Raw genomic sequence first — 19,184 nt, 5'->3', positions numbered from 1 at the left:
ACAATAACCATCCTATTTAATGAATGCTTAATAAATGGGGTCACAATCCCAGAAAATTGAAATATGACATATATTTTACCGATATACAAAAAAGGGGATAAGAAAAACTGTAATAATTATCGTGGCATTAGTGTAACTAGCGCAATGGGAAGGTTGTATGGCAAAATAATAAAAAATAGAATCTAAAAAAATATAATAGAAATAGAACAGAACAGATTTCGCGCAGGTCGAAGATAGAAAAAATAGACTGCAACAAGGAAAAAAAGCTACAAGAATTTTAAATTCATTGCTTTGGTCAGAAAGAAATAGGTTAAATACAAAATTGTCAATCTACAAAGTTATAGTGTGGATGTGAGTGCTGGCAATTGACGGACAGGCACGAAAAACAAATTGATGCTATTGAAATGGACTACCTGCAGGATATCTAGAACACAACATATACGAAATGAAAACATACGACGAAGAACAGGGCGAGTAAACACGACTGCAGAGAGAATACAGAGAAAACAGTTACTGGCTATGTATATATTATATATATATATATATATATATATATATATATATATATATATATATATATATATATATATATATATATATATATATATATATATATATATATATATATATATATATATATATATATATATATATATATATATATATATATATATATATATATATATATATATATATATATATATATATATATATATATATATATATATATATATATATATATATATGTATATATATATATATATATATATATATATATATATATATATATATATATATATATATATATATATATATATATATATATATATATGTATATATATATATATATATATATATATATATATATATATATATATATATATATATATATATATATATATATATATATATATATATATATATATATATATATATATATATATATATATATATATATATATGTACATATATACAATTAGCGTTTCTATCTGTTTTAGTTAAAAAAAGTAACCAGACCTTTATATATAGTCTATACACTTTCCAACTAATCTCTAAACTAGGCGAGTTAACATTTTAATCGTAACATATGCAAAATAAAAAGTCGATCATATTAAATAAATTCTTTTTCTTGCCATTTCCAGCCAGTAAACCAATAAAAAGGAATTTCCACATATATTTTTAAAAAAAGGGTAAAAAAAACAAAAAGTCTAAAATTTTGTCTACTCAAAAACTATACAAAAAGTGAACAGTTTATATAAATTTGATCGTACAGAGTAGACTCGGAGCTGAAAAATTAAAAATGTCAAAAAGTAGCAAGTATAGCAAATATAGAAAACAAGATTTATCAAATCGATAATCCTATTCATTGGTAAAAGTAAAACCCATATTTTTAGTTAAAATTACCAAACCCATTAACTTCAATAGCTGTGGTAAGCACAAACCCTACTATTGCGAAATTTTTCACTTTTACCGGTAATCTTAAATAGTTAATAATTTTTAAACGATTTTGATAGAAATTCTATTTTTAACGCTTTAAAGAAGTGCAATAAAAATCACCAAATAAGCCATATAATAAGAATAATTTAAATAGCCGTTGAATTTCATAGGTTTAATATGCTAAAGCAAAAAGTCATCATGATACCTTACCTGAGAGTCGAGTACAATTTCCGAAAACGGAGGAAGAATCAAAAATGCTCGCGTCTGGCGGCTCGTTCTGATCCTGATTCTAGCAAAACAATGATTGAATTACGCAGTAACAATACCAACACAAAACGACACTTACGTTTGTTCCTTCCAAGTGCTGCGGAATGGAAGGCTTCTTGAAAAATGAACTAAACGTTCCCGTATCAAACAAAGAAAGGCCTCCTTTTGGTTTCTTTCGTCGAGTTTAATGGTTTATCCAAATTAAATCTAACTGATTTTTGCGGCTCGTTTGCGGGTGTGTTTGCGGTATTTTTAGAACTTGCCAGAACTTGCGCGTCCTGTAAATTATTTCATGCGGCCTATCCGTTTATGCTATACAAGGTGATTCACGTTGAGTGAAAGTAACAATGACGAATATAGTATACGCCACGTAGGTAAAATATAAAGGATAACCAACGGCAACTTTTGAATTTTAATTCAAGTCACTATATTTGAATACAATTGAACATTTAATTTGAAGTTTTAAATAAAAGAAATTACTTTTTAAGGACATCGCCACATAAACAATGTTGAATAGGGATTTACGTCAACGAGTGACTCAGAAATCCCATCTCATCAGAAGCTCCACATGTTACAATACCAATTTATTGTGGTTCAAAAATGGCAGCGTCGCGATGGCGCTCCTTTTGACAGTTTTTTATTTATTATATTGCACTCTAACTATCTTCGATCGCATCTTTTTTTATATAAATATCGTGGTTATTATTTTCTTTATATTTCTAAGTATCAAACAATATTTACCAAATAAAAAACATTATAGTTGGCGTTGGATGCTCTGTGAATCTATTACTAAATATTGTTTAGGTTTTTATTGTTATCGTGGGCACAATCTAATGAAGTTAAGGATGGAATAAAAAAAATTGGTCTTGGTACCATTTAAATAAAGGATACCATCTATTTACTGACAACTTCTATACCAGTATAGAGTTACCTAAGTCAATTTTCGAGAAAGGAACATACATAACTGGCACTATAGGGCGCAACAGAAAGCTTATACCCAAGGAAGCAACAACAGTTGGCGAGGCTAAATATTTAGTATTGGAAATGTAACAGTAAAAAAGAAACGTGGAAATTGTGAAACAGAAAAATCGAGCCAGCTATGATACGTGTCTGCAATGGGTGGTGTGGATGAATCTGATGTGTGGATGATCACACTTAGATGAAAGGACAGTAAAGTTTTGTTTAATATTTTTGAAAGAAACGGCTCTAAGCTCATGTATAATTTATCAGCAATACTCCGATAGTGAGAAAATGACCAGGCTGAAATTTACTTCCAGTGTTATAAGTGCACTAGAGAAAAAATAAAGCTGAATCACATACGTTTGTAAATATATCTTGTTAATTTTCCACATAATTTCTGTAATTTTCTCATCAATGAATATGTAGTACCCAATTTCAGTGTTTTTATTATCATAATATAAAATCTTCTGAAAAGAATATTGAAAAAATTATGAATAATGGTGTAATGTAATGGTGAATATGTGTATTGTGCATAAAAATTATCTTATTATCTTATCTTTTTTTCACTGGAATTTTTAGTATATATTCGCAAAACATGTGTGGCACTAAAAGGTGTCTTCCTGTGTATGACCACTTCCATTTTTGTGAGTTCATTCACAGCCTTTTCCCACAAATAAGGTAAAAAATTCAGCAGCCGAAAAGTTTACCTTCAACCAAGCATGCCATATGTGTTTTTTTTTAAGATCTCTTGAAGGTATTTTGGAGACTTGGTTCTTAAGAGATCCTCAAATAAAAACAAACCAAAACGGGTTAAGCGTGACGATTATGGTGGCCATATTATAGTCCCTACCGAGAAAAAGTAAACTTTTCGGCAACATATTTAAAAAAATAAAGGTCGACGATATACAACATTATATACAGAAAAAAAAACCTTATCCAATGTCGTTTAAACCCCAGCAACCAATTTTGCGTTGTATTAGTATAGGCGCAGTGCGAGAAGTTTGAATCATTCGGTACATACAGGGTGTCCCAAAAATGCATTTTTCGCGAAATACAATTATGGAAATAGCGAACACAACAACCTAATTAATTCCTAAATTTCAATTGGAAATATGGAAAAGTCTTCTTATTGTTACTTTGCGGAACTTTTGATAGAATCAACGCGAATCGTCTTGAATAAAGTTTAGTCATAATAACCTCAGTGACTGGTTCAACATGTCCATTTGGCACATCAAATGTGACGTTCTCAGAATTGGTCCCCACTTCTTCAACTTGGACGATATCTCTACGTTGATAAGCATCCTTGCTGGAGTTCTCAACTCCGCTTTCATTCAAAAGCAGAGGGTGATCGTCCGCGGAGACCTCTCTAAATTTGCTTGATGCCTCAGCTTGTTCATCTTTGCAAAGAGAACGCGAAATGTAAAACAAGATCAAGGACATATTTTTAAAAAAATTACTATTATTAATTTATTAATTTCAAATTAACTAAAACTAACCGAAACTAAGCAATACGCTATACACAGCTACTTATCTATACCTATCCCGACCATACTTCAACACAAGAAAATGTTAAGTAGAGCGTTCAACTTTATTATTTATTAATTCCTAAGCTCGATTTCTGGCTGACTGTAGCATTTTTTCGGTGATATTTTGTCACAATATGCCCAGATCCCATTCAAATTTTGGAGAAAGCGAATTAAGTTTGTTGCTGTTAAAAAAAATTATATTGTCATCGTCATCAACCTTTAACAAATACAAAGCTCGTATCCAAAATACAAAAACATAAAAATGGCGTTCGACAGTTGTTTTAGAACTAGAATTATTATTAAAAAAATAAACTCTCTGTTTTGTGGTAAAAAAAAGTAAAGAGGACAGCAACAAAAATTGAAAAGCTAATGTTTATGAGGACTTTACGGTTATTTATTATTATATTATTATTTTTATATTATATTGATGACAGGCGGTTTTACCTGCGGAAAGTTACAACCTACAGATTTTCTCTCACAGTTCCACCTGGCAGTTTTAACTTGGTGTGTTGCTATTATCTAATGTAGGTATAAGTATGAAATAAAAAAACTCAAAATACAACGCTGTCAAAGATTTTCATTTTTTGAATATATCAATAATTAAAATATAATTAACAATTAATTTACAAATTATCTCAAAAGTACGAAAACTGTCATGGTGGTATTTGTTGTTTGGAATGGAATGGACTCCTCTGTCTGTCAGAAAAATTTAGACTAAAATGCGTCATTAAAACGCAAAAGTTATTTTGCTAAAAGACGACAAGTTGAATTTTAAAGGAAATTGGATCCAAAATTTCCTACACATATCTCTAAAAACGCATAAATTACGACAAAAACGATTGCGTCAATAGATTTACCTTTGCGAGAATGGCAATCGTCCAGTTTCTCTTGCGATCTCGGACTTAGCTGAGATACCTGAGATAACGACTTTTGACTACTTTCCGATTTCTGGCTCTGTTGGGATGGTTGACTGCGTCTATCGGACTGTTGAGACGAAAAACTGCTATTCATTTTTTTCCATGTGGCATAGACATCCACTACAGGCCTCTTCCTCTTCACGGGAGCAAATGAAGGTGTTACTGGCAAAGGAGGCAATATTTGCTCGTCCGTTATAACAATTTTGGGATTTATATGTACGTCCGACGGTACCGGTAAACTATGAGTAACGTTTTGGGATGTAGCAAAAAGTTTATCCAATTCGTCGAAATGGGAATCAATCTTTTTCGATGCTTCACTCGAAACTTTGGATTCTGAAAAGATATTAGGTAACGTTTGAACCTCTCGAAAACGACCCAAAATGAAATATATGAATTTTATGACGTACCACTTCCAATTTTTAAAGGCTGTGGTGTAGGAGTCTTCCCATCCGCAATCTATAATAATAACATTTTACATAAACGTGCCGAATAACCTATTTGCCGCAAAGCAAGCAGTCACTCAAAAAAGGCATGTATTGCCAAAGCAGGACATACTACATTCAGTGGTTTCCGCACCAGATGAGCTAAGTAAGTATGAGATATGTTTGGAGTTGCACGACCATCCTAATATTTTTCGAAAAAAAAATCTTTTTAGAAAATAATTTTAGAAAGCTAAAATTGGTGTCATAGAGTCACATATTTCAAGGATGATTTAAGAGATTCAAATGTAAGAAGTCAAATAGATAAGTGATGAAAAAGTATGTTAGAAAAGTTGTGTTTTTAAGGCAAAAGGTTCTTATAAATATACGAAAGCTTATTAAAATCTGACAATGGCAGTCAAGCTATCCAATATTTTGAACGCTGCTGACTTTTTTCCAGTTTTTATGTTTTTATTAAGCTAACCCAAACTATAATTACAACGCTGTTAAGAAGGTATAGTCTCTCCCGTCAGAAAAAAATTAAAAAATTTGAAAATTCGTTTCTAATGTAATTTATTTTTATTTTTGCATTCAAATTTCCTCCAAAAAATAAAGGCAAATAATTGTGTCCTTTATCTTAGCTTAAGTTTGTTGGTTTTGAAATTGCGGTTTCGGTTGGAGAATTACAATAAAAAAAAACGGCTACAGGATTTGTGGTTTTCAAAAACACTCTGCATATTCAAAACTCAAAAAAATACCTTTTGTATGCTATGGTAAGATATGCCTATTTTCTTTTTCATCTTCAATTGCTCCTGCAACTCGTGCAACTTCATAATCTCTTTGGTTTTGTCGTGTTTCAGTACATCCAACTTAATCTCTGCTTGAGCAATAAAATAACTTTCTGCCAATTTAACACAATCTGCATAAAACAATTTCTTCTGCATATCGATTTTCTCGCTGTTAATTTTTTTCCTTTGGCGAATATTCCGTTCCAATATTTTGATTGCGATTTTGTTTTTTAAACATTCAGTTTTCTTGACTTGAAGTTGAAGGTAGAGCGGGTTACGCTCTTTTAATTGGCTTTCGATGCCAGCGCAATTTTTTGCAAGCTCTTGAAGAAGGCAGCTCCGTTTATTTTCTTGTTCTTCTATTTTGTACTTCAAATTTTTTTCCATAATTTGTTGATTTAATAAGGCTTGCATTATTACTTTTTGACTTTTCTCGATACTAGAAGCAAATATATTTTCTTTGTTTTTAAGAGACGACATGAGGATAATTTCAATTGATCAATCTATAAATTATAAATTTATTTCGTTACTTCACATATTACTAAATTACATTGTAAATTCAATTCAATTTCCCCCATAATGTTCGTTATATATAAAAAGAATTATTTAATATTGGTAATGTGACGGATGGCAACATATATGTTTAGGTTAATTAATATGCAGGAACGATAGCACATGAAAAAAATTCACATCTCTTACAAATCTTTTTTTTTTCTATATCTGGCGAAGATATAAAGGACATTACGTTTGAAGGTCGTCTCACGGTCGATGCAACATTTTTGGGAAAATATTTTCAGTGTCACAGTGTTGCCGCTTGTATTAAAAAGTACTAACAACATTGATTTTTTATATATCTATTGTTCCTTTTTTCTATCACTTTCTGATCATTATTATAAAATATTTCGCTATATTTTTCGATTGAAATAGACCCCAATTTAAATTCTTATTACTGGGATACTTGCCTATTTAGAAAGCTAGAAATTTGCTGACAGCCTGGGCACTAGCCACCACACAGCAATGCCTTCTGTTATATAAGGTGTGTTTAAGGAATCATATTTTTTCCGCCTTATTCAAAATTGGCAAAAAGTCAAAGATTTTCGATTGATTTATCATGTTTCTATACCTAAATGGTAATGTTTTCGAAGTATAAGTAATGTTTGTATAGCTATAAAATAAAAATTTCTTTTTATTAATCACTAGTCAAAAAGTGAAGAAAAATAATGGAATAATGGACAATGCAAGCAATTATTCAAATTGAGTTCCGAGGAACTTTCTTATTAGTTGTATAGAGTGTAGCCGACTTAAAATGCAGAAAGTTCAACGAGGTGTATCCTAACTTGCCACCCATGAATCTGAGAAAGTAAATACAAATTGACAATAATTACATTAATTATGGGTCGAAGCTCATCACTTGACAGGAAAACAATAAGGCTTTTTTTACGCTTAGCTACAAGTTTCCATACGATATGCAGAAAGGGCTTAACTCATGCTTCTATTCAAATAATTCTTAAGGACAATTGCATAGATTAATAAAAGGACTAAATTTTTAAAGAAAGTTATTTAGACTGATGAAGCTAGGTTATCACGAGAATACATCTTCAATCGAAGAACATTTTTGGGCACACCAAAATCAAAAAGTTACAATAGGAATGAGAAATTTAATTTTAACGACAAATTTACAATTTACAACGAAACGTGAAATTCGTAAAAATATCTCCAAATTCTAAGCACAACTATGAGTGATTTTTTGGACAACGTTCAATAGGAAGGATACCAGAACTCTTGGTATCAGGTTGATAAAGCACCATCTTACTATTCTGAGAATGTAACAGAAAATTTTGATTTTTCGCCAATTTTGTATAAGGCTGTAAAAATATGATTGTTTTAAAGACCCTGTAAGCCGCAGACGGCATTACCCTATAGATAAAGAGTGCCCAGGAAGTTGGTGAGCTGCAGCCGTAATTTCAGCTTTCTAAATAAATAGTCAATCGACAGGGATACACTCGGTATACATATGACTGATTTTTTACCCTTTTCGAAATCAAAAATAATTTCCGTAATTGTTAAGAAACTTAAATCGTTTAACAATCTTTCATTTAACACCGAAAACCGTATTTTTGGCGTTAAATTTTAGATTTATTTTTATTTTACGACAAAACTATGCTTAAGTTTTCCCATATGCAAAGCTTTCTGATGGATTGACAGTCTTTACCGCTGATATCACATAAAAATTATATAAATACTTTTTTTATGTCATAGAAAATATTTTATTATAAATTTCCCAGGATAAAAATTTCCATTTTACTGTCTCGAATGGATGCAAACAAAAAAATAACTAATAGATTCACTTTAATCTTTAAAAATTAAAAAATCCCATTAAAAAAACAAAAGTATTTCGATAGCTGCTTTTATGGAGTTTTAACGATGTTTTCAAATTTAGCAGTACCACTTGTATCCAAAGCGATTGTTATTCATGTAGATCTACATAAACTATAAAACTGTTTTGCTTGAAAAACTACAACTATTATGACCTATAAACAAGGGAAAGAAAATCTGAATAAAGTCAGAATCTTAATTTAAACAATAGTGGTACTGGACCCAAATCAATCAAAATATAGGTGTTAGAACAGATATGCTCTTTCTTACCTACGGGAGTAGGTATAACTTAGAATAAATAAAACCGTTGGTCCATTCATCGAATACGTTATTTCTAATGTCCACCATATGCCCTCTGAGATAAAAGTAGTTTTAGTACGTATAAAATAGTAACTAATAAAATAATATTTTATATTTAACTACCGATTTACTTACCATTCTTTTATAGCCACGATTTGTTGAATTTGCACTGAAATAAGTTTTTGATCTTCACAGATGTCATTTTTGGATTTTTCCAACTGTTTAAAATCATGTTTTAAATTTTCTAATGAATTGGTATAATCTAATAAAAAACATAGTGGTTTTACAACTTGACAATTTTAACTTTAGAGTCTTACATTGTATTCTAGCATCTCTTTCGGTGATTAACGTATCCCTCTCTTCTACAGTTTCTCCAATTTTTCGTGCCTTTTCTGACACAAAATTGCAATCTGCTTCTGAGTTCATTTAACACGATGAAATTTAAATATATATTAATAAAACAAAACAATTTCAAGGTATTTGAGGATATTTTTCAGTTTAGCAAGAAATAAATTGTTCTGTAAAATGGCGTTTAAGCATATCTTTCATGGATATAGTGATTATGTTCATAGAAAACAATATAGAAAAAATGGTGATTATCTACAAAGATTTGTTCATAGAACAATATTTTAAAATGTTGATTATTACAATTGTCAATGTATATAATTCGCATTTATATAATATACATTAAAGTACATATATAAATAATATAAGGTGTGGGATTCGCCACGGGAGATAGATATCAATGTTAGATACCTGGCATAGTACTCTGCAATAAACTCATTTGTACTCTGTGGCACAGAAAAACTGATGCTTTTTTTGTATATTTTTTGGATCTAGTTGTGTTGTCATGTTAGATTCCAAATTTATGCTTTTCGGACATGAGTATAAAATTTAAGCTTTGCCAAGACAAAAATGTTGTAGAAGACATTCACATGGAAGCTTTTGATGTACAAAATATAACTGAATATCGAAAAAACTTAAAAAGTCTTCAACAAAACGTTAATAACATTTTAACTGAACTCGTAAAGAACGAGTTAGGTTAGTAGTTTGTGTACAATACAATTTGGCCGTCAAGTAGTTGTTTGTAGAAAATTCGCGAGAAAATATTTCGGGTACCGATTCTGAAGAAGAAAGAAGTCCAAAACGGAACACCAGTGTAGAGAGAAATCCACAGAAAAACAAACTTAAAAAGATATAAATTGTCAAAACTCATTTGCATTATTTTTGCAATGTCTGCCTCAGTGTTTTTTGTAAATGCGTAAGTTGTCCTAGTTGCAATTACTTATTATCATGCAATATCATATATTTTAGTGATTCCAGTGAAGACAAAACTGAGGTCCAATGTGTTGATGACCAATCCCAAACCCAAAGTGAAGCGCAGGTTTCATTAAATCGCTTTTGGCCTAAGGTTATGGAAGAAATTAGGGGAATAAAAAATGTTTGTCTCCATATTTTTTCAACTTTCGTTTCACACCAGTGTTTTCAAACCGCATTTAAATCAAACCCAAGTAAAAGCAGCCGGTCACATAAAATAATGTCACCTATGTGATGGCTACTGAAAGCATTTATTATTTTTGAATGAATCAACTGGTGTTAAAATATCTGTTTTTAGTTTTAATAATTTATGTTAATGTGTTTCTTTCAATTTCTCATAATTTTTTTCAGCTGGATTTAAAGCAGCAGGTTCTCCCTTTGGCACGCATAAAAAAAATTATGAAACTGGATGAAGATGTTAAAATGATAAGCGCTGAAGCACCTTTGCTTTTTGCAAAAGCTGCAGAAATATTCATACATGAACTTACCTTACGTGCTTGGATACATACAGAAGACAATAAAAGAAGAACCTTGCAGGTAACAATTTTTACATTTAGCTGTATGCCTAAAATCCATGACTGCTCTTTTCAAAATATCAATGAGCCTTATAAGTTTGAATAATTAGAACACTCTTATGAGCAACACTATGGTTGCCTAAAAGAAAGTCACATAACAATGTAAATTGTGTCTATGAATGTATTAGTATTTATGATAAATAGATTATTATATTATATATTTACAGAGGAACGATATAGCAATGGCAATTACCAAATACGATCAGTTTGATTTTTTGATTGACATTGTTCCACGGGAAGATATAAAACCTTCAAGAAGGGAGGATGGAACTCGCCCAGCGAATTCTGACCAGGTGCAGATATTTAAAAAAATAAAATAAAATAAATAAGAACTGAATGTTCGGATTTTCACAAAATTATATATATTCACATGACAATTGTTTCGACAACACCGTGTCTTTATCAAATATAAAGAATTTTTTCAACTTGATTTCCCCTTTCCTCATTATAGGGTGCTTTATTGTGTTTTTTAGGTGCATTATTACTTCCAACTTGCTCAACAACATCATGCAAACTTGCAACAAAACAGTACATCTCCCACAACTACTGCATCAACAACAGTTGCACAGCCTCAGGGTGCAATCCAGATAGTCCAACCACAAGTTCAAACTGTCCAATTGGAACAGGTAGCTGTATTGATATTATATTTAACCTAATTGTTTTGAACTGCCTTAAATCCCGTTGGTGGTTGGTCATTTTTTTTCCTTTCTAGACCTATTAACTTGGTACTTCATTTATACACTTCTTTTTCTTTCAGACAACACCCAGCTCTTCACCAGAAACAGCAACTCAAACACCAATCATACTGCAACCAGCTCAAACAGTTGCCCAGAGTCAGCCAGGAAATGTACAAATTATACAGCAAATTGTTACTCCAAGTGGTGAAATTCAACAAATTCCAGTAAGTTTTTCACTCCATTATTTAAAAATAATCATGAAATGAAAGATTTGCTATAATTAAAATTTTCTACAATTTTTTTTTAGATTCAGCTAACACCACAACAATTGCAAATGATAAAGATGCAACTACAAGGTAATTCGTCGCAACCTGTTATCATTCAGGCAGCACCTCTTGCAACAACTGGAACACAACCCCAAATTATTCAGGTAGGAAAAGATTTATAATGTTATAAATCATACACCATGGAGAATTTTTTTTTCCAAACTCCCAGTTCAAATTTATTTGCATTTAAATGATTTGTGCTCTAGTAAAAGTTAAATATAGCCAACTGGAAAAATACAGTTTTTAATTGAGTAACATGTTCCTTTCAGGTAGCTCAGCAAAATGGTAGTACCCAACAGGTATTTCTTGCGCAGACCAGCAGTAATGGTGATAATGAATAAGTTTTTAAAAACAATAATGATACTAATGTATTTTATGCTGGAGTACAATTTTAAAAATAAAAGTAGGTATGTTATTTTCTTTTTCTTTATTGATGAATTTAATGATTCAAGAAACTGTCGCCAATCCGTCAACAGTCAAATGACAAATTACTATGTAAGAAATACTATGTATGTACAACATTTTCTCTTTCTAGAACATAATAGAACAGTGAATCACAATAAAAAGAAACTTTAAATTAAATAATTTTATTTCAAAATCAACAGTTATAAAATATTTACAATTAAAAGTTTGGAGCATGAATACATAAATAGTTCATCATATTGGCAAAACAATTCAAAACATAGGTATCATGATTTTACCATAAAAAAATAGAATCTAAAGAGATTTGTAACACTGCTCAAAATACTATTCTATACCATAAATGCAAATTCCCATAAAATAAAAACTATGATGCAGAACAGTACCATCATGGGTCTTTACTTATAGACTTACGATAGGGCTAGCGTACAACCCTGATAGTACTGAAGAAGTTATTTATTTTTTGCCAATAATTTAAATGCAATACATTTTTTTTAATTGATTACATTATATTTCATAGAATGTTATAAAAAAATTATAGAATATTTCTAATACTTCATATTTTTTCACCATTGTGTTGAGAGTTCACAATACAATTATGACATCGAAATTATCATTTATGACATTAACATGTCATGTTGCTGATTTGTTTAATTTGTTAAGGTGCTCCGTATCTGATAATTGGAAACTGAACTCCCAAAACAGTAGCATCTTCTTAGCAACAAGTTTCAATAAGGCAATATATAGGTCCATTAATGTTATTCACAGCATTGTCAAACGTCAATTTCATACTGCACAAGCACTAAAATTTGTTGAAAATAAATTATTAACAAAATGCGTTTAGAGAAGCTCCAAATGTCAAACCTTGAAACCTTGCTGCACGGCCATCAGACGCTTGAGCATATTTCCAAATTCAAAATCCAGAAGAGTTTTTAGTGAAGAATTGTTTTGGTAGGATTTAATGTCTGTATGTCGAACATTAATTACAAAACATTTCATTCGTGTCACGCCTTTTTACTATAGTGTTGTATGAAATTTAAATTAATATAACCATTTATTTTGAACCGTCATTTTCGCCGTCACTACCACAGAAAAGTACAGCAAGGATCAAATAATTTTTTTCTGTCTAGCATTAGTTAACAGTTAACGAAATCTTACTGTACAGAAAGTACTGAAAATGCTTCAGAATCAACCATCAAATTTTAGTTCAGGGGCGCTTAAACTTATGGAACGCAAGCTGAATACGAGAGAGGAGAACTGCGAAATGCAGACAAAAATAAGAATAGAAATACAGTTTTGTGAATTCAATCACAGAGCGCAACACAAATAATAGGGGCAAACACCAACCAAAACCGCATCAAGACTTCTCTGACAATTTTGTCTTTGGAAAAATAACAGGTTACCAAAATAAAATCTTTTTCTAAACTTTGTATAAATTTAGAAAAGCTACAGATCTAAAGTGTTGAACCCTGTCTAAATGTTCTCATTGAATTATTTAAAAATACTGATTCTTTTTTATTAAAAATTGGCACTTATGCAGGTCTTGGCTATACTATACTATATACATGTATACTTTTATCACTACCGCGATTCTACAGTGGAGACGTGATGACATAATACAACACCGAATACAAGGAAAACCGGTAAAAACCCAGCGCAGACTAATAGAGGCTGCATAAGGTGCAATTGTAGCAAGATTCTTGGTGCTGCATGTACATTACCACATTAATGGGTGAGATGAAATCAGAATAAGATCATGGTTGAAGTGAAGCGCGATAAATCTTCACCAGTAATCCTTGGAATACTTTATAGGATGCTTTATCTTAACTAGGGAGGGCTAATAATTCAAAAGTCCCTCATTTTATAAGTGATGACGATAAATACGCACTAAACTTGTAAAATTCAGACCTGAAATCTCTTAACAAACGATTGACGCTCCACCTACATTGTGAACTTAAACTACTATAAAAGTAGGGATAAAAATTTTAAGATGCTGCGTTAACAATATATATGTTTCCAGTTTTCCACAATTGCGGCCCTCTAATTATTATTACACTAATTTGAACACACATTTACCAAATATTAAACTGTTCTAATATAATTTCATTAATTTATATGACCATTTGTTACACTAGTTATTTAAAAATATATACAACCACTAGTGCAGGTGCAAAATACTAGAACCACAATCCTTCTCTAAATGAGAAACTAGGATTAGAATATGTTGAAATACATTGAATGCACTCACATTTAGTTTTTACAATGGGTAATTCAAAGACATTAAGTAGCACAGCAAGTCACAAGACAAGAGTTAAATCGAAAGCACCATATGAAGGCATCTTAGTTTAAGGAATTAAAAGCGCAAATACGATGGTCATTGTTTTCTTACCGAAAACCCTGATTCTAAATACTTCTTAATTAACTGATCTGGATTATCTTTATTGTAACTCAGCATTGCCAATCAGCTTAAGTTTTCCTGCTTTATTTACAAAACTAAATCTAATATTATCTCATCTAAACTTTTTCTTGACAAAATCATAAAAATAATTTCTTGCAAAGAATAATACTGATTTATTAATATTCGCAAACAAAAAACAAATTTGAGTATCAGATGGCAAAATACTTAAATCAAACAAAATGCTTTTCTATACACAATACTTAGAAATATCACACTCAAGGCCTTGTACACCACAGCTCTTGATCCGGAAATAGTTTAACAAATTTTGTTTAATAAAAATTTACCTCTGAAACTAGTGTACATAAAATATATATCAAACAAAACAAGTTTTTAATTGTATCAAAAGTTGGAAAATATTTGTCTAAATTAGACATAAGCAATGGATCAGGAACTATTTCTTAAATTATATGAAGTTTTGCTGTAACACGGTTTGTCATTTTCCAAACATCCGCTTTCGCTTTGAGGAATTTTCGTCTTACGAGAAAGCGATGGGTGACAGTATTTGTAATAAATTATAAGAAATATTATTGCTAATGTAAAGGCAATGACTTGACTACCTGCAGCACCGTAGTACAAAAACGGTTTGTTTGATGAGTTGTTGGTTACACACCTGAAAGCAGATTAAAGTACATTTATACTAATCTTAAGGACTACATCATTTCATTTAACTGCTTTAGCAATTCATAAAATATCAAATATCAATATTTTTTCTCATTTCTGTTAAATCAAAAGTGGTACATACCATACAACTAGACATCCTGTGTTCTCCATAAAACACACTAAATAATAAACTAGATAAACATATCTAGTTGGTCCATCTCTGGGTGAAATAAAGGCCAGAGCGTAGGCCAGTCCCAATGCAATGGAGAGGAGGAGTTCCTCACAACGACTGCTGCAGGCTGCTGTTTGATGCTGGCCAAGAGCCAACCATATGGACATTACCCCCCAATGAAGCCCGCAAATTACCGCCATCCAGGTCGGGAAAATGGCAGCCAATAGACTTAATGCTAATATTCTCGAAACTGTAAAGATACTTAAAAAAAAAAGTAAATTTTACAATAAAAATTAAAAGTGCAAATAAAGTATATTTATCACTACCAGATTATCAGATTTCTAGTTTTCCATTTTAGCTTTAAATTATAAAAAAGGCTTTTATAAAATCAACAATAAATCAAAAATTGTGGAAATTTTGCATAACATGAGCAACAAAAAAAATTGTCAACTTATAAAAATAATAAACCCTTAACATTCATTTAAAGTATTAACAACTTGTACAAACAAATGAGTCATTAACTGGAGTCAAATATATTTTTATCTATCTAAATCATCTACAGTCAATTTATTACCCCATAAAACCTTACCAGTAAATATTCATTTTAAATTAATTAAAAATAAAGGGGATTTGAAGAATTAAATTTAATTTTACTCACGCGCACTCATCAGTTGCCAACAAAATACAACCAACAATCCAACCCACCGCATTTTGCGTTTGTCATCCCGTGCATATCTTACTGAACGATGATATGACGTTAATGCCCAAGCAATTGAAATTACAGATCCAACAATAGACCAAGCTTGTATTAGTGCAACATCTGAAAAAGAAAATTTTTATGGGAATCATGAACAAAATATATTCATTAATTCACATTACTCTAAATACTTGAAATATTTAACTAAGCTAACTAACTTACTAACCCTCAGTTAAAGAATACTTGTCGGGATTTATAATAAAACTTAACAAAAACACAAGCTGAATTACAGCCTGAGGTGCACAATAAAGGAAACAGTGAAATAGTCTCAGTAATGAGCTATTGCTGTCTTCATCCAACATTTTCCTATACAATACAGTCTGTTGACTATCCCCTTCAATGGAACCTGCAATTTTGCTCTTAATTCCATAGACAAGGGTGTCAATATACCTCAGTAGAGGTGATAACTGCAGCAACAACAGTATTATTCTTATTATCCAACGGCATGATGAAGCTCGACCAACTGATGGGTCATCATGGTCTATAATATACCTAAAAAATTTAGAGAATGTTTGTTTTACAGAACATTATAAACCAGAAGTTATTTAAAAGAAAAAGCTGGCAAACAACATTTTGTGATTTTAGTAAACCCCACTCTGACCAAAGTTATTTATAATGAATTATTTTGTATGTCTAATTTAGTGGATCATCAAGTCATGCCATTTTGCGCCATGTTTAAACAAATGCAGATATGTTTCTAAACGATATCAGATTTCAGACTGAAGCATTACAGTTAACTTACCATCTAAAACTCACTGTGGTGATACAAATGGCTGGCAGTAACACAAACGTTAAAGTCAATGCAAAATAAACTCCATGGCCTTGTATACTGTAAAAATATAACAATATTATGGTCAAGGCCAAGTCTGCGATGTATGTAATTATTGATAATAAGACACAAGATACATAAAATGGTCCGAAAATATGACTATTTTCAGTTATCTTGTCTGGAGAGTCATTTATTTTTAGATTGTCTATCCTAGCTAGTGAAGGTTCCCGGGAGAAACGCACTACCGTGCAGTCATCTGCCATAACTGAGAGTTCACATTAACATGAAACTGAGGATGGAGTTGAATCACTAAAATATTCTTATATCCTGATAAGCCAAGATAAATTCCCACATGAGCATGGTTGCTACATTTGGCTTCTATTTCAAGCTGTAAAGAGACAAGCAAGTAAACAAATCACATCACAAAGAAACTGCGGCTTTATAAACCAAAATTCGCTAAATCCTACTCAAAGGCCCAAATGGTTTAGAATTTTTGCATAAGAACGAAAATTCACTCAAAAACATCCACAAGTTGGTGAAAAATGACGCCATAGAAAAAATAAATAAGCGCAAGGAATAAACGCATATTACCTTGATACATTCTTTAACTTTGGTTATTCGGTTATTCGATGCATTCTTTGGTTCGGGTAAGACAGATAGCATAAAAATTGAATGACGATCGTCAATGATTATCTTATAAAATAAAAGTCGCAAATTGAAAACGACATCCTTTCTGTACGAAATTTAGCTTTCTAGATGCTGGATGGTTTTGACAGTGACCTAGCACAATTGCGCTAGTTTTTGTATTTTAAAGCTGTTGCGGATAAATATAGCGGGTATTTGGCTGCTTATAGTTACAATGTTGATCAGCTTATTGTAGCCAAACAGCTTTTAAGTATTTGCGCTATGTGGTTATTAAATTTAACCGGAAAACATTGATTTTTTTATCTATGGTCCATAGATGACAGAACTTAGATGTTGATGGCATTTGTATATAAATAAAGTGAATTTAAGAGATCCGAGTGTAATTAAATGATCGCTACTATTATTTAAAATGGCCTTAACAAATATATTACTCCTCAGTCAGATAGCTGGATATGTAATTGCACTCATATTGTCTTTATGTATTATAGTTCCCATGAGTCTCCAACAAGATGATTTCAAGTGTGTTCAGCAACAGTAAACTTTTCGTTACTCTAATTTTTGTTGTTTTTAGAGGTCATTGTTTATTATTTTCTACTGGCGAATGGCAAGAAACTGATGGTCAGTTAGCGATACATTGGTCTTCCCAGGGGTACTGCAATTACACTATATTTGTTGGTGTTGCTTTGTTTCTTGTTTCTGCTGTACAAATATATAGGTATTTGAATATATTTTTTACAAAGACACATAATTAGTACTTATGTTTTAGATTATCAATTTTTATGTACAAGGGTACAGATAGTAGCTTCCTATCTACTTTTATTGATGTTATTACAGGAATTTGGATATGTGGTATGACTTTTATAGCAGCATGTATGATAACTTTTGGATTTATGGCATGGTGTGAAAATATGACTGAGCGTTTCCCATCGTAAGTATAAAAGCACTTCATTGAATTGCTATTTTATTAACAAATTTCTTAGATGTGAATTGGCAGCTGGGCAAGACATTGATCACAAAGATGGAATTAATACAAAAAATTTCTACATAGAGCTAGGAACTGCTCAATTTGGAATATGGGGATCATTTGCTACATGGGTTGGCCTTTCAGTGTGTGCACTTCTCAAGCTCTGTCGATATCATCAACTGGAAAATATAAGAGTGTCAATGTACCGAGAACGACAAAGATTAATTAATGAAAATGCTGATTCTCCGGGTAATTCATTGGGAAGGGAATCAAACAGCACAGAATCCACAGCTACTGCAGAGTGATTAGCTTATGCTGTATTGCATTATCCATATTTATTAGTTTATGCTATAATACACATATCATTATTCCTTCATCATACTGTATATAGATTAGTAGGTATGTTCTAAATAAAAATTTGTGATTAAAATTAATTATATTAATTGATAGATAAATATTGCAAATTAGATGGTCAGTTGGAACACCCTTATGACAGAAGGATGGTGGATTTATA

The 19,184-nt window shown here is 31.2% G+C and overlaps 4 protein-coding genes across 5 annotated transcripts; 2 read left to right on the top strand and 2 right to left on the bottom strand.

Moving 5' to 3' along the window:
- Window positions 1-1,847: 1,847 nt before the first annotated feature.
- Window positions 1,848-6,563, bottom strand: LOC132701104 (uncharacterized). Its single transcript, XM_060668829.1, has 5 exons — window positions 6,285-6,563; window positions 5,515-5,563; window positions 5,048-5,440; window positions 3,862-4,061; window positions 1,848-1,982 (listed from the first exon to the last, which is right to left on the bottom strand). The coding sequence occupies exons 1-5, from the start codon at window positions 6,468-6,470 to the stop codon at window positions 1,848-1,850; spliced, it is 963 nt and encodes a 320-aa protein (XP_060524812.1). The 5' UTR covers window positions 6,471-6,563.
- A 3,238-nt stretch (window positions 6,564-9,801) lies between these two features.
- LOC132703970 (nuclear transcription factor Y subunit gamma) lies at window positions 9,802-12,358 on the top strand. Of its 2 annotated transcripts, none has more exons than XM_060673556.1 (9): window positions 9,802-10,026; window positions 10,072-10,251; window positions 10,305-10,431; window positions 10,659-10,844; window positions 11,050-11,175; window positions 11,356-11,508; window positions 11,640-11,783; window positions 11,867-11,989; window positions 12,155-12,358. In XM_060673556.1, the coding sequence occupies exons 2-9, from the start codon at window positions 10,223-10,225 to the stop codon at window positions 12,224-12,226; spliced, it is 960 nt and encodes a 319-aa protein (XP_060529539.1). In that variant the 5' UTR covers window positions 9,802-10,026; window positions 10,072-10,222; the 3' UTR covers window positions 12,227-12,358. The 2 variants fall into 2 exon arrangements, with proteins under 2 accessions (XP_060529539.1, XP_060529530.1); XM_060673547.1 differs by having other exon boundaries at window positions 9,802-10,031; window positions 10,082-10,251.
- A 111-nt stretch (window positions 12,359-12,469) lies between these two features.
- Window positions 12,470-17,623, bottom strand: LOC132703958 (XK-related protein 7-like). The gene is made up of 5 exons (XM_060673538.1): window positions 17,035-17,623; window positions 16,459-16,784; window positions 16,194-16,355; window positions 15,506-15,785; window positions 12,470-15,373 (listed from the first exon to the last, which is right to left on the bottom strand). Exons 1-5 carry the CDS (start codon window positions 17,322-17,324, stop codon window positions 15,148-15,150), a joined length of 1,284 nt encoding a protein of 427 aa, XP_060529521.1. The 5' UTR covers window positions 17,325-17,623; the 3' UTR covers window positions 12,470-15,147.
- Window positions 17,624-17,730: 107 nt separating this feature from the next.
- On the top strand, window positions 17,731-19,087 carry LOC132703285 (transmembrane protein 179). The gene is made up of 4 exons (XM_060672443.1): window positions 17,731-18,225; window positions 18,278-18,421; window positions 18,473-18,634; window positions 18,687-19,087. The coding sequence occupies exons 1-4, from the start codon at window positions 18,116-18,118 to the stop codon at window positions 18,973-18,975; spliced, it is 705 nt and encodes a 234-aa protein (XP_060528426.1). The 5' UTR covers window positions 17,731-18,115; the 3' UTR covers window positions 18,976-19,087.
- The last annotated feature ends 97 nt before the right edge of the window (window positions 19,088-19,184 follow it).

The sequence above is a fragment of the Cylas formicarius genome, unplaced genomic scaffold (genome assembly GCF_029955315.1).
Source record: "Cylas formicarius isolate icCylForm1 unplaced genomic scaffold, icCylForm1.1 PGA_scaffold_10__41_contigs__length_53128322, whole genome shotgun sequence".
NCBI lineage: Eukaryota > Metazoa > Arthropoda > Insecta > Coleoptera > Brentidae > Cylas > Cylas formicarius.
Note: the sequence above shows the minus strand (reverse complement) of the source record. Positions and strands in the feature narration are given on the sequence as shown.

What these genes read in the sequence shown, in the direction of transcription:
- LOC132701104 (XM_060668829.1), bottom strand. Translation starts at nt 6,470, where the DNA reads ATGCAGAAGAAATTGTTTTATGCAGATTGTGTTAAATTGGCAGAAAGT. An exon ending in GCCTTTAAAAATTGGAAGTG is followed by an intron (nt 5,441 to 5,514) that starts GTACGTCATAAA and finishes ATATCTTTTCAG; the next exon opens with AATCCAAAGTTTCGAGTGAA. An exon ending in CGATTGCCATTCTCGCAAAG is followed by an intron (nt 4,062 to 5,047) that starts GTAAATCTATTG and finishes CTCTTTGCAAAG; the next exon opens with ATGAACAAGCTGAGGCATCA.
- LOC132703970 (XM_060673556.1), top strand. Translation starts at nt 10,223, where the DNA reads ATGTCTGCCTCAGTGTTTTTTGTAAATGC. An exon ending in ATAAAAGAAGAACCTTGCAG is followed by an intron (nt 10,845 to 11,049) that starts GTAACAATTTTT and finishes ATATATTTACAG; the next exon opens with AGGAACGATATAGCAATGGC. An exon ending in AAACTGTCCAATTGGAACAG is followed by an intron (nt 11,509 to 11,639) that starts GTAGCTGTATTG and finishes TTTTTCTTTCAG; the next exon opens with ACAACACCCAGCTCTTCACC.
- LOC132703958 (XM_060673538.1), bottom strand. Translation starts at nt 17,324, where the DNA reads ATGGCAGATGACTGCACGGTAGTGCGTTTCTCCCGGGAACCTTCACTA. An exon ending in ACCACAGTGAGTTTTAGATG is followed by an intron (nt 16,785 to 17,034) that starts GTAAGTTAACTG and finishes TAAATTTTTTAG; the next exon opens with GTATATTATAGACCATGATG. An exon ending in ACAGGATGTCTAGTTGTATG is followed by an intron (nt 15,374 to 15,505) that starts GTATGTACCACT and finishes ATCTGCTTTCAG; the next exon opens with GTGTGTAACCAACAACTCAT.
- LOC132703285 (XM_060672443.1), top strand. Translation starts at nt 18,116, where the DNA reads ATGGCCTTAACAAATATATTACTCCTCAGTCAGATAGCTGGATATGTA. An exon ending in CTCCAACAAGATGATTTCAA is followed by an intron (nt 18,226 to 18,277) that starts GTGTGTTCAGCA and finishes TGTTGTTTTTAG; the next exon opens with AGGTCATTGTTTATTATTTT. An exon ending in TCTGCTGTACAAATATATAG is followed by an intron (nt 18,422 to 18,472) that starts GTATTTGAATAT and finishes CTTATGTTTTAG; the next exon opens with ATTATCAATTTTTATGTACA.